Source organism: Ursus americanus, chromosome 4 (assembly GCF_024610735.1).
Source record: "Ursus americanus isolate L20-20 chromosome 4, mUrsAme1.1.p, whole genome shotgun sequence".
NCBI lineage: Eukaryota > Metazoa > Chordata > Mammalia > Carnivora > Ursidae > Ursus > Ursus americanus.
In genome coordinates this window covers 94,726,200-94,738,769 of record NC_142130.1, presented here as the reverse complement: position 1 = coordinate 94,738,769, position 12,570 = coordinate 94,726,200, and the positions used below count along the sequence as shown (strand labels likewise).

The following is a 12,570-nucleotide window of genomic DNA, read 5'->3' as shown; positions in this document are numbered from 1 at the left end:
TTTTCTTTACTCTTTTTAAATAATGCTTATTTTTTTCTCCACTGTCTTCTGGTTTGCATTGTTTCTGAGAAGTCAGCCATCATTCTTATCCTTATTTCTATGTCTGTAGTGTGTATTTTACTTAAAAATCTGGCTGCCTTTAAGATTTTTCTCTTTATCATCGGCCTTCAGAAATGTAAATATGATGTGTCATGGTGTGATTTTTTTCATGTTTCTTCTGTTCGGTGTTCAGTGACTCTATGGGATATTTGGAATTGCAGTACTATTATTAGATGTTGAAAATTTTGGATGTTAAAAATTTTCTGTCTTACTTTCTCCTTCTGGAACTCCAATTATACATATATTAGGTCCTGTGAGATAGCCCCCCATCTCACTAATATTTTCTGAGACTTATTTATTTGAGAAAGAGAGAAAGAGCACACATGCACACATGCGCATGAGTGGGGGGAGGGGCAAAGGGTCGGAGAATCTCAAGCAGGCTCCCCACTGAGCATGGAACCCAACGTGGGGCTTGATCGCACAACCCTGAGATCAGGACCTGAGCCAAAGTCACAAGTCAGGTGCTTAACCGACTGAGCCACCCAGGTGCTTCACTAATTTTTTGTTTATTGTCTTCAGACTTTTTTTCTTTGTTTTTTAATTTCCGTACTTTCTACTGCTCCATCTTTTGGTTCACTGATATTTTCTTCTGCAACCTCTAATCTGCTATTAATTTCATTTTCATGTTTTCATTTCATTTATTGAATTTTTAATCTCAGGAAGTTTCATCTTGGCTATTTGTATGGTCTCCATTTCTTTCATCAATATGCCTTTGCTTTTTGCCACTATCTTGAAGATACTGGGAGATTACTTATAATAGCTACTTAGGGTCCATGCCTGCAAATTCTTTCATCTCTCATTTCTGTTTCTGTTCCTATTGAATGAATTTATTCCTGATGATAGATCATATTTTCCTGCTTGTGTCCATTTTTTTATTGAATACCAGACATTGCAAATGTTACATTATTGATTATTAGATTTTGTTCTTTTCCATTAACCAGTATTAAAATGTGTTTGCTGGGCAGTTAAGTTACTTGGAATCAATTCCATTCCTTCTGAGATCCATTCTGGGATCCCCTTTAGGCTTTGTTATGATCCATTTGGTCCTCAATGTGGTGCTGATACACTTTCGAGTGCTCTAGCTGATAACCTGTGCATTAATTCTTTCCAGTCTGGCCGGCTAGAGTATAAACCAGCCTGTCCTCCACAGGAGCTTCAGTGGTTTCCCCCCTGCTCCCTTCTGGTGTTTCTTATCTAGCAGTTTCCTCATATACATGCAAATATCTGTACCCAGCCAGAGACTCAGGGAAGGGAACCTTCTTTGAGTCTCTGGAGCTCCCTGGAGGAAGTCTGGGCAATTTCCTTCTCTCTGCTTCATCCATCTAGCAGTCCTGGCTTCCCCACACCTCTCATTTGGTTTTCTCAGCTCAGAAATTTCACCAAGTTCTACTTAGGTTGCCTCCTTTTGAAAGGACTTGGGAACTCTCTCTGGGAAGTAAGTTGGGCACTTGTCAGGCCTAGCTCATCTGTCCCCTTCTTTTCATGGCTTACTGCTCTATATTACCTGAAATGTTTACTTATGGGAGGGTAAATCCAGTTCCTGGCTTTTTGTTAGTTTTGTTTTGTTTTGTTTTATCCTGGCCAGAAACAGGATTTCATATTTCAAAGTTTTATGCCGTTGTGAAGTTTTATCCAGTTCTTAATTCATAAGAAGAGTTGCACTATTGCTTCATGCTGGGGAATAGATAGAATAATTGAAATATACTAGAGTTAAATGCATAACATATGAGCATATTTTTATAGCCTGTTGTGGAATTATTTTATAGAAGTTTGGAATGCTTTCCAAGTCATTATGAGACCATTCATTTATCTGCTTTCAGATCGTCTGATCAAAATGACACTAAATTTCAAAGCATTTATTCAAACATAAAAACATTTTGGAATCTCTGAATCAGTGAAGGGTTTTGCTTTCTAGATAATATTTACCTAAGGCGAAGTTATATCCCTTTTCGTTTTGGAAGACCTTTACGGAAGCAGTGCATTTTACTAAGCACATCCACTCACATATTCCTATAAAATCAATAAAAGTGTTTTAGTCCTAAATGGCATTTCCATTCAAAATGAATATACCCAATTTGCAAATCGAATGGTCTGTTTTGGTTCTTGTGTTTTCTGATCTCTCTGAAGCAATTGACACTGTTGAAAACCACTGGTTGACTTCCCCACATGCTATCCTTTTCTTTCTAAAGCATCATTTTCTCCTGGATTTGGGCTCCTGATTTAATAATTTCCTCTTAATCTTCATGATGGATTTTTATTTTTCCATTTTTTAAAAATATTTAACTCTTAATTGAAGTATAGAATATGTACATAAAAGGGTACGCATCCTAGCATGCAGCTCAGTGATATTTTCATTAGCTTAGCGCATCAGTGTACGCAGCACCCAGAGCAAGAAAATGAACACAGCCGGCAGCCTGGATGCCCCTGTGTCTTTTCACTCTCTATGCCCACCCCAACCTGTGATTCTTACCATCATAGTTTAGTGTTTTCTATTTTTATGCTTGGCATAAATGGAATAATGCAGTATTTACTCTTGTTGTGTCTATTTGCTTTGCTTCAACGTTATAGTTGTGAGATTTATATTTTTTATAATTATAGATTATTCATTCCTACTGCCATGTAGTGATTCAGTGTACAAATATATCATACTATTTACTACTGATGGTTGTTTGAGTGATTTCCAGTTGGGGACTTTTATAAACACCACTGCTATGACTATTCCAGCATGTGGTTTTTTGGCGAAAGGATGCATACATTTCTGTTGGATAAATACCTAGCAGGTGAATTGTTGAGTCATAGGATATGCATATGTTCCACCTTAGTAGATACTGGTGAACAGTTTTCCACAGATTTTATCAGTTTATACTCCTACCTACAGTGTGTGAGCTTCCTTTTGCTTCATATCCTTGAGACACTCAGTATATTGTATCTTTTCCACTTGAATCATTCAGAAGGCTGTATAGTAACAAACTGAGGGCCTCAGAGGGGAGGGAGTGGGGGAATGGGATAGACCGGTGATGGGTAGTAAGGAGGGCATGTATTGCATGGTGCACTGGGTGTTATACGCAACTAATGAATCATCAAACTTTACATCAAAGAAAAAAAAGAATAGTATCTTAAAAAAAAAAGCTGTATAGTAGTAACTCCTGCTTTTCAAAAAAATATATTTTATTTATTTGAGAGGGAGTGAGAGACAGCGAGCACAAACTGGGGTGGGGGGGTGGAGAGGCAAAGGGAGAAAGAGAAGCAGACTCCCTGCTGAGAAGGGAGCCCGACATAGGGCTCGATCCCAGGACCCCAGGATCAAGACCTGAGCCAAAGGCAGATGCTTAACTGACTGAGCCACCCAGGCACCCCCTCCTCATGCTTTTAATTTGACTTTTCTGATGACTAGTTACATTCAGTATTTTTTCATGGGTGTATTGGCTACTCGTATAATGGCTTTTGTACATTTTTTAAAATCAGATTCTCTTTTTCTTATTGATTTGTAGGAGTTCATTATAGACTGGGGTGACAGTCGTCCTTGGTCAGATATCCTTTGCTCACCTTTTATATCTTCCGTATCCCTGAGGGTCCATCTCTGTTTTTTTTTTTTTTTTTTTTTTTTTTTTAGATTTTTATTTATTTGAGAGAGAGGGAGAGAGAGAGAGCAAGCACAAGCAGGGGGGAAGGGCAGAGGAAAAGGGAGAAACAGACTACCCACTTAGCGAGGAGCCCAATGCAAGGCATGACCTGAGTCGAAGGCAGACGCTTAACTGACTGAGCCACCCAGACAATCCCCCCATCTCTGTTTTTTGTTTTTTTTTAACTTTCATTTTATTTTTCAAATTTTAATTCCAGTGTAGAAAATGTACAGTGTTCTATTAGTTTCAGGTGTACAATATAGTGACTCAGCACTTTGATATGTTACTCAGTGCTCATCAAGATAAGTGTACTCTTAATCCCCTTCACCTGTTTTACCCGGCCCCCCACCCACCCCATCTCTGGTTTTTGTGTCTTCTTATTCTTTACACTCTCGTTAGTATGTCTCACTCAATGGTGGGCTTCAGTTTCCCCGATTGTGGTATCTCTCTCTGGGGTCTTAGACCCCTATTCCCACCTCACTAGTGGGTGGCCCAAAGGCAGTGCCCCCTTAACCTTAGTGAATCTGACATTGTTGTTTCCTCTGCCCAACCAGCTCTGCCTTGTACGTTCTCTATTTTCGCTTATGGCTCAATGATGCAGCCAGACGTGCAAACTACGGAATTTGACCACAAATTATTTTCCCTCTTCCTCCGTCTCATTCCTTCCAAGGCCCTGCCCACACATTCCAGCAGGATCACATCAGCCATGTTCATATAGTTAGGTTTCTCTTCCCTTCACTCCATCAATGACCAGGCAGGTCGTGGCCACGCCCACAGCAGCCTAATTGGACTTCCTGCCTCTCGTCTCCACTCCTTGTGAACCCAGTGTTTACTTTCTAAAACTACAATTTGGGAAGGCATCAATTGGTTCTACATCAAAACTTTCACTGATTCTCTCTTGTTTTTAAACAGCTTTATCAAGATCTCATTTACATGTAATAAAATTCACCCATTTGTACAATTCAGTGGTTTTTAGTAAATTTACAGGTATGTATAATCTTCACCACAGTCAAGTTTAGACCGTTTTAATCACTTTATAAAGAAACTGCATCCTTTAGCTACCACCCTGTCACCCCTTACCCTCACCCACAGCTCCAAGGAAATCACTCCTTTCTCTCCTACAGAGTTGTCTCTTCTGGACCTTTCATGTGAATTTACATAATCGTAGAATGTGTTGGCCTTTGGTGATTGTTTTTTTTCACTTCGCATGACGCTATCAAGGGTCATCTGTGTCTAGATCGTGAATCAGTATTTCATTTCTCATTGCTGCTAAGTCCACTGGACGGACACACCAGATTTTGTTGATCCGTTCTTCAGTGGTTCCCACATCTGGCTATTATAAACGATGCTGCTTTAAACACTTGTGTACAGATTTTTTCATGGACGTGTGTATTGTTTCTCTTGGGTATATACCTCTGGATGGACTTCCTGTGGCCTGCAGAATAAAGCTCTTGCGTCTTAGCATGAGATCTGATACCTCTTATGATCTAGACTTGATAATAAGCGTCTGAAAGGGAAGTTTCCTGAGATCACCCTCCAAGTCTTGGGTGTTCGTGTGTCCCCAGGCCTCTGCACAGCACCAGGTCTTGTTAGTGGGTGAGGAGCAGGTGTGTACAGAGTAAGTGAGTATAAAGAAGCTCAAGCTCCCTCTCCCAAATTCTGCATCACTGTTAGTTCAGCCGTGAAGTTCCCGTTATCCAGTATCTTCTCGCTTCTCTCCTGTCTGTGATGACTCAGTGTCCTAACCTTTTTATGCCCTCTGCGTAGAATCTACTTTCCTCTTGTCTTCTGGAGAGTTTCCCTCCTCTTCCCCAGGCTTTGGTAGTCTCTCTTCTTCCTGCTCCTGTAACATTTTGCGACTAATTCTACGACGATGACGCTCAGCAAAGAGTTATCGTTGACTCTTTACTGACCGTGGCACCCTCTAGGCTAAAAATTCCTTGAGATCAGTGCCCTGACTCATGTAAATCGTCATTCCTGGGCCCTTGCCTGAAGCCTGGTTTAGGGCAGGTGCTCCATAAATACTCTCACATGAAAGAGCGATCGTGTCATTGCTTTCTCTAGCATTTCTTTCATGTCTCTTCACCTGGCCAGATCTGGAATTCAAAGAAAGCAATGTAGACTTATTCTTCTTTTTAGTGTAACATTCTTCTTTATGTTGTCACGGGAGCCCTGCTTATACCATCTGTTATAATGATATAAAACGTGGAGAAATCTGCCAATGGAAGAGCAATCCTCCGAAGCCCCTTCCTTTAGCGTCCTTAGTGTCCATACCCCAGGATTTTATACGCCGAGTTGTGCAGCAAGATTATGCCAAATGTTTTGTTTAGCTTTTTGTTATTCAACTGCAGTTAGTTTCAGGGAAATTTTAGACTCACGTAATTCACAGCGAGATTACCCGTGCCCTTACTGGAGGGAGCAAATGTTGCTGTATTTAAAGTGCACGCAGCATGCCATAAAATGAAGTACTATTATTTAAGCAGATGGATGGCCCCTTAGATGGAGGAAACAGAAGCTGCTGGAATATAGTTGGGTTTTCTCTTGCCTGTGGCCATATGATGTGTATCTTAGAGAATGAGTTTATGTTACATTATTAAACCCAGTGGTATAAAGTAGAAAGACTGATGCGAACTACCTTTAAAAAATGTAAGGAGAAGTGACAGTAATCCCCCATGGGTCACTTATCTTCTTAACTACTCAGATTAAACATTTATTTTGCATTTCTTTCGCAGTCATTTAAATAATTCCTCATTTATATATGAAATATTTCTTACATGCATCCATGTTTGCAAAGATTTGCTATCCTTAACAGGGCTACTTTTATGAGACAGGAGAATGAATTCAAATATGACTAAATTTTATTTAGCTCAAATTACCCAAATCCAGTTGACAGAGGAGTCGTGTGGGGAGGGAACAAAAAAGAATCTGGGAGGAATTAATTAGCCCTGAAGAGTGACAGTTACCTCACTCCTAACAATGTGTTTGGGGTGATGTCAGTTTCCTCGAAAGCTCAGATGTAAAATCACGGTGCCACCATCAGCATTTTTACTCGAGTTGAAAGCTGTGATGTTTAACTATTAACTGTGCTTCCGATCTGAGCCAATTTCTTAGTTAGCAATAATTTTCAGATTCTGATTTATGGAGCATTGCTAAAGTCTTTAGTTATGGTTGGCAGAGAAAGCCATCAAACAGTTTCTATCACTTTTACAGAGTGGATTTTTCTCTGCCGTCTTTTGACACACGGCGGCCCCTGTGTTTGCCAGCTCAGAGAGAGTCAGCGCTGGTCCCGGTGGGCACGCTGGTGGGCACTGCCCGGGAGAGAGATGGAGGAGGAAGTGGGTGGGTGCTCGGGGGAACTTTCCGGGGGACGCTGAGTCTCATCAACACAGCTGCCCTGGGAACTGGCTTTATAGAGTAAAGGCAGCCATATAATGAGCTTAAATCTTTATCAGAAAGACCGAATCCTGCATCTGGGACCTCCTAGGCCCTAATCCCTGGTCCGGTGACAACCCTTCTGAACCCGCACATCTCCTTCTGCCAAGGGGAGCCTAGACTCCTCTGGCAGAGCTGCTGTTCACAAGACCAGAGTAACAGCTTGAGTTTCGTCACGTGGCCTGCAATGATACACGTGCTCCCTGACTAATGTTCACATCTCTGCCCAATGAGAGTAATTCTTTTCTGTCTTGTGAATATGTGACGAGGATTTGTTTTTAGGAAGTCATATATAAGTGTGAACATCTGAGAAGTAGGTCTTCGTGGCCTTTTAAAAATCTTCTGGTTAATTTTTGGATTCTAGAAGTTGTTTCCTTTGTTCACGCAAATGACACTCTGTGACTATTTGTTACTGAGTGCGACATGGGTACTCAGTCAGTGAATTAAAAAGCCATATATGTGTGAGCTGGTTTGTAGATGTTTTATTTGTAGCAGTTAAAACAGAAACGATTTAAATAACTAAGATCAGGAAAATAGAAAATTGTATTAGGGAAAATATGCATCCAGTATTTACTTGCAAGGTCTGTATAGAAAAACGGAATTTGGTGTATGAAATAATGTTAGGAGAATGAAGCACGGCCTATAACAACAGTGTATTTTATGTATACACATTATTACATGGACTAATCATGTAGGTACGGCATGTAGGCAGATGGACCAGGAGAGGAAATATAGAAATCAGAGCAGAAACTGTCATGGGCTGGTGCAGTTGGGTGATGCTTCTGTCGGAGTTCTCTGTATTAGTGCTGTACCTCTCAATAAAAAAACAAACACAAAAACACAATGTATCGTTGATTGGACACTGTTTTTATTTTTTTTAAATTTTTTATTATGTTATGTTAATCACCATACAGCACATCCTTAGTTTTTGATGCAGTGTTCCATGATTCATTGTTTGCGTACAACACCCAGTGCTCCATGCAATACGTGCCCTCCTTAATACCCATCACCGGTCTATCCCATTCCCCACGCCCCTCCCCTCTGAAGCCCTCAGTTTGTGTCCCAGAGTCCACAGTCTCTCATGGTTCATTCCCCCTTCTGTTTACCCCCCCTTCATTCTTCCCTTCCTTCTCCTACCGATCTCCCTGCTATTTCTTATGTTCCATAAATGAGTGAAACTGTATGATAATTGTCTTTCTCTGCTTGACTTATGGACACTGTTTTTAGAAAACTAGTTGTGCTTTTTAAAATGTTTTACCTATAAACATAGACTTTAATTATTCAGAATTGTGACTAATTTCATTCTGGAATATCTCTCAGTGTACCTCCCACCCAGAGCAATTTGGTCCTAGTCGCTGGACCTAGTCGTTGGTTCCTTTAGCTTCTGTTCACCCTGCACCTGCTGGGTGTTAGGCTCTGTGCTCTGGGTAAAAGCGCGAACAGATCATGACTTTGTTCTCATGGGGCTCAGGCACTAGAAGGGGAGACAGACGATAGATGAATACAAAATTCATAGCGTAAATCCCAGTAGTGGTCAGTACTGTGGAGGCAGAACGGGGTGTGGGGAACAGGCTGCTAAGTAAGCCACTGCAAGCTGAGATCTGGGATAATTTCTCCGTTCGTGTACAAGGTCTGAAGTGAGGATAGTAGCTTATTGCTTAGTACCAGCCTCTCTGTCCATAGTAGTTGAGCGATTTTGAATTATTTCATTTGAGTCAAACCTGGCAATTGTTTCTCAAAACAACCTTGTGAGGCCAGGCTGACCGAAGGCCACGTTTGGAGCTCGTGCCTTACTGACCGATTCTTGTGTTGTCTTCTTGTAGTTTTCAGTGAGGACCTTCACTCCAGCCTCTACTTTGTCAATGCATCTCTGCAAGAGGTAGTGTTTGCGAGCACCACGGGGACCCTGGTGCCCTGCCCCGCTGCAGGCGTCCCTCCTGTGTCTCTCAGATGGTACCTAGCGACGGGCGAGGAGATCTACGATGTCCCCGGGATCCGCCACGTCCACGCCAACGGCACTCTCCAAATTTTTCCCTTCCCTCCTTCAAGCTTTAGTACCTTAATCCATGATAATACTTACTATTGCACAGCTGAAAATCCTTCAGGGAAAATTAGAAGTCAGGATGTCCACATCAAGGCTGGTGAGTACTGTTCCTCCTCTTTGTTCCCTCTGTGCCTGCTTGGGATGGTGGGCGGGGGGAGGGGGAGCCAGTGACAAACCATAAGGTGCCATCAGCTGAGGACCAGTGGAAACCCTATGGTCAGTTCATTCTGACACTGACCGTGGCTTCTCTGAGATATCCAGGCACCCCTTGACTGGGTTTCAAAATGCCTTGTGCCCCTGGAACTAAGACGTGAAATTAGTGATAGCAAGTGGGTAAGGTTTAAACTGTAACCCCAATGTATTATATTTTGACTGATTGATACTGCGACTCAGACTTTTCAGTGTCTCAAACCCAGTGTGTTTGCTTCCTGCTCCTGCTGCCCAGCCCCCGCTGTACCCCTTCCTAGAGGCAGACCGTGGGGGGAGTGGGGAGGAGAAGGGGAGGGGGGAGTTCACACAGCTGAAGCGGAGTAAAACCTTGGCATTAAGGTGTAATGTAACTGAAACAGAACCAGCCAAATATTCTTGTCTTCCTTGTGAAATAAAAAAAGGATCATTTTAACAATTTTGACTGTGTCCCCTGTTGCTAGGATGTTGCCAAAGAGTAAATCCTGAGTTTGTTGTGTCCCTTTCCTTTTTTTTTTTTTTTTTTGGATTTTTATTTATTTATTTGTTTATTTATTTATTTATTTATTTATTTATTTATTTATTTTAATGATTTTTTATTATATTATGTTAGTCACCATACAGTACATCCCCGGTTTCCGATGTAAAGTTCGATGATTCATTAGTTGTGTATAACACCCAGTGCACCATGCAATACGTGCCCTCCTTACTACCCATCACTGGTCTACCCCATTCCCCCACCCCCCTCCCCTCTGAAGCCCTCAGTTTGTTTCTCAGAGTCCATAGTCTTTCATAACAACATGTTCTGTATTTTTAAAATCACATTCTTACAAGTCAACCCAGGAATACAGTCTGAGATTCACAGACATAAAAAGGTATACATACAGGACACGCTGTGTCATTCTGTAGATTTAGCAAAGCCCCGAGAAACAAGCTTACAGCTAGACTCTAGTTAGCAAACACTGTTTTAAATATTTTTAAGCTTCGCCTTGCAAGTACTACGGTAGACTGACACAATATAATGTCAGGGCAAAGAGAGTGCGACTTTGATTGTTGTCTAATGCACCAGGTAGCTGGGGGAGCTTTGTAATAATGCCTGCAGGAAGCGAGGAGGTGTTGCTTGAAGAGTTCACAACGTGAGCGAATTATGAGATGTCTCTGAATCCCTGCACTTGATCCCTTTGATGCAAGCAATCCAACATTAGACGGCGGTTCATTCTGCTAGCTAGTCATTTTCCCAACTCTGTTTCGATCTCCGTGACACGCTCATGAATTCTAGCACCTGGGCAAGAGCGCACTTAGGAGAGGAAGATGGGCTCTAATCAAGAGATATGAAAAGTTGATACCCCAAATAATTAAAATAAAGCAAATGAAATTTGCACAGAGACCTCTAAACCTGACAAACAGGAGGATAGAGCGAGTGCCTTTTGCTTGGCAGGCTGCAAATGGTAATGATGTGTTATGGAAACATGTTTATGATCTACAAAGTGCCACTTACAGAAAAACCCAGAACTTCAAACAGCTATGCTTGTATGTGTTAATCCGCTATTTCTTTCTTGGGCTTCCTGTCAGATAAAGGAATTCAGTGCTTACTTCTGTTTTAACTGCCATTTGGGAAATTTGTCATGGAATTGATTGCTTTTGGGTGACAGTGCATGTTTTAGGGGTGGAAAGGGCATCGTCTGGCGGCGGGGCCACCTTCCACTTCCGCATGAGTACGTTCGCGCTGTCCATGGGCTGGTATTCCTGACCCCTGACTCCTACCGAGTCCAGCAAACACGTGTTTTCTGCGTCCGTGGGAACTTACAAGCTGGACAGTCACGTCACCCACATGAACTTTGTTTTCTCATTTAATTTTACTTCTTGTTGTGAAGATATTGTGACTGTAATAATAATATTTTAGATTTTTGATTGGAATCTTGAAAATCTGGTTTCACCCTTTTCATGTAGATGCTAGCATGGAACTGGACGGCTGTTTGGAAGGGCAGGTGGGGGTGTCCGGTCTGCGCTACCCAGTGACGGCTGGAGTGCAGATTGGAGCAGAGGGAAGGCTGGCTCATGGGGTAGCCCCTACACATCAGGTCTTCCTAAGTGTCTCAGGGTCCCTCTCGATTGGTGTTGGGGTTTTCCTGGAATAATCCATTGGGTAAAATGGCCTCATAATCTCTCCTTTGGCAGTATAGGAAATTCTCATTCTTCACAGTTTCCAGCAACTTGGACTTAGGTCTGGGTGTCAGCAAGAGTGGATTTTTCATCCATCATGTGTCATGAATCAGCAAGGCTGGGTCACCTTGCACTCCACAGTCAAGTACCTCTTCCCCTTTCTGTTCCAAGGACTGGAATGCAGACAGACCTCTTGAAGCAGTTCCACCCTTGGCCCACCCCTGGCCCCCAGCAAATAGTCATCAGCAGTATGACCTTGGACAAGTAAAAAAAAAAAAATTCTAGTGATTGTTTCCTCTTTCATTTACTGGGGTTGATAGCATCTGACTGGGACTTCTGCTCTTGGCCAAGGTGGAGTGGCAGGGGCTGAATTTACTCTTTCCTCTGAAACAACAAGAAGCAGGCAAGACATACAGAGTCACCATTGTCAAGACTGGCCACCACCTGATAGAAGAGAGTGATCCTAGAGAAGCTGGAAGAAGCAGGAACAACAAGAAGCAGGCAAGACATACAGAGTCACCATTGTCAAGACTGGCCATCACCTGATAGAAGAGAGTGATCCTAGAGAAGCTGGAAGAAGCAGGCGAGCCCTGTGACTGCCCCAGTACACTGCCTTGAGTTTCCAGATGGGGACGTACAAACCTACACACGGAATTTTTATAGCAGCTTTATGCGTAATTGCCAAAATTTAGAAGTAACAAGGAGGTCCTTCAGTATGTGAGTGGGTAATAACAAAGACTCTTTCCTTGCAGAAACCTTAGTCAGGCTCCTGTGAGCCCTGTTCTCCACTAGTCTTCAACCTTGACCTTCTGTCTGTCCTTCTGGAGCCCAGTTTTAGTAAGACTCCTACTCAGTCATCCCCTCCCTTTGACATCCTGCCACTCTGACATCTGATCAAGTTCCTCATCTTACTTTGATGTGTGAGTCAGTCCTGCCTTTAGCCTTCATGTCTCCTCTGGGTAATCTTCTATCAACTGATCCCCTCACTCTGCCCTTTGGCTAGAAAGCCCCACTTGTCTGCTG

The 12,570-nt window shown here is 42.3% G+C and overlaps 1 protein-coding gene across 2 annotated transcripts in view; it reads left to right on the top strand.

Annotated features, from left to right (window-relative positions):
• The window catches only part of DSCAM (DS cell adhesion molecule), a 718,005-nt gene that overhangs the window by 108,084 nt on the left and 597,351 nt on the right, over positions 1–12,570 (top strand). For both annotated transcript variants that reach the window (XM_087861321.1, XM_087861322.1), the window contains exon 2: positions 8,978–9,295. In XM_087861321.1, the coding sequence (XP_087717447.1) occupies positions 8,978–9,295 (318 nt within the window). The remainder of the gene's footprint in view (positions 1–8,977; positions 9,296–12,570) is intronic.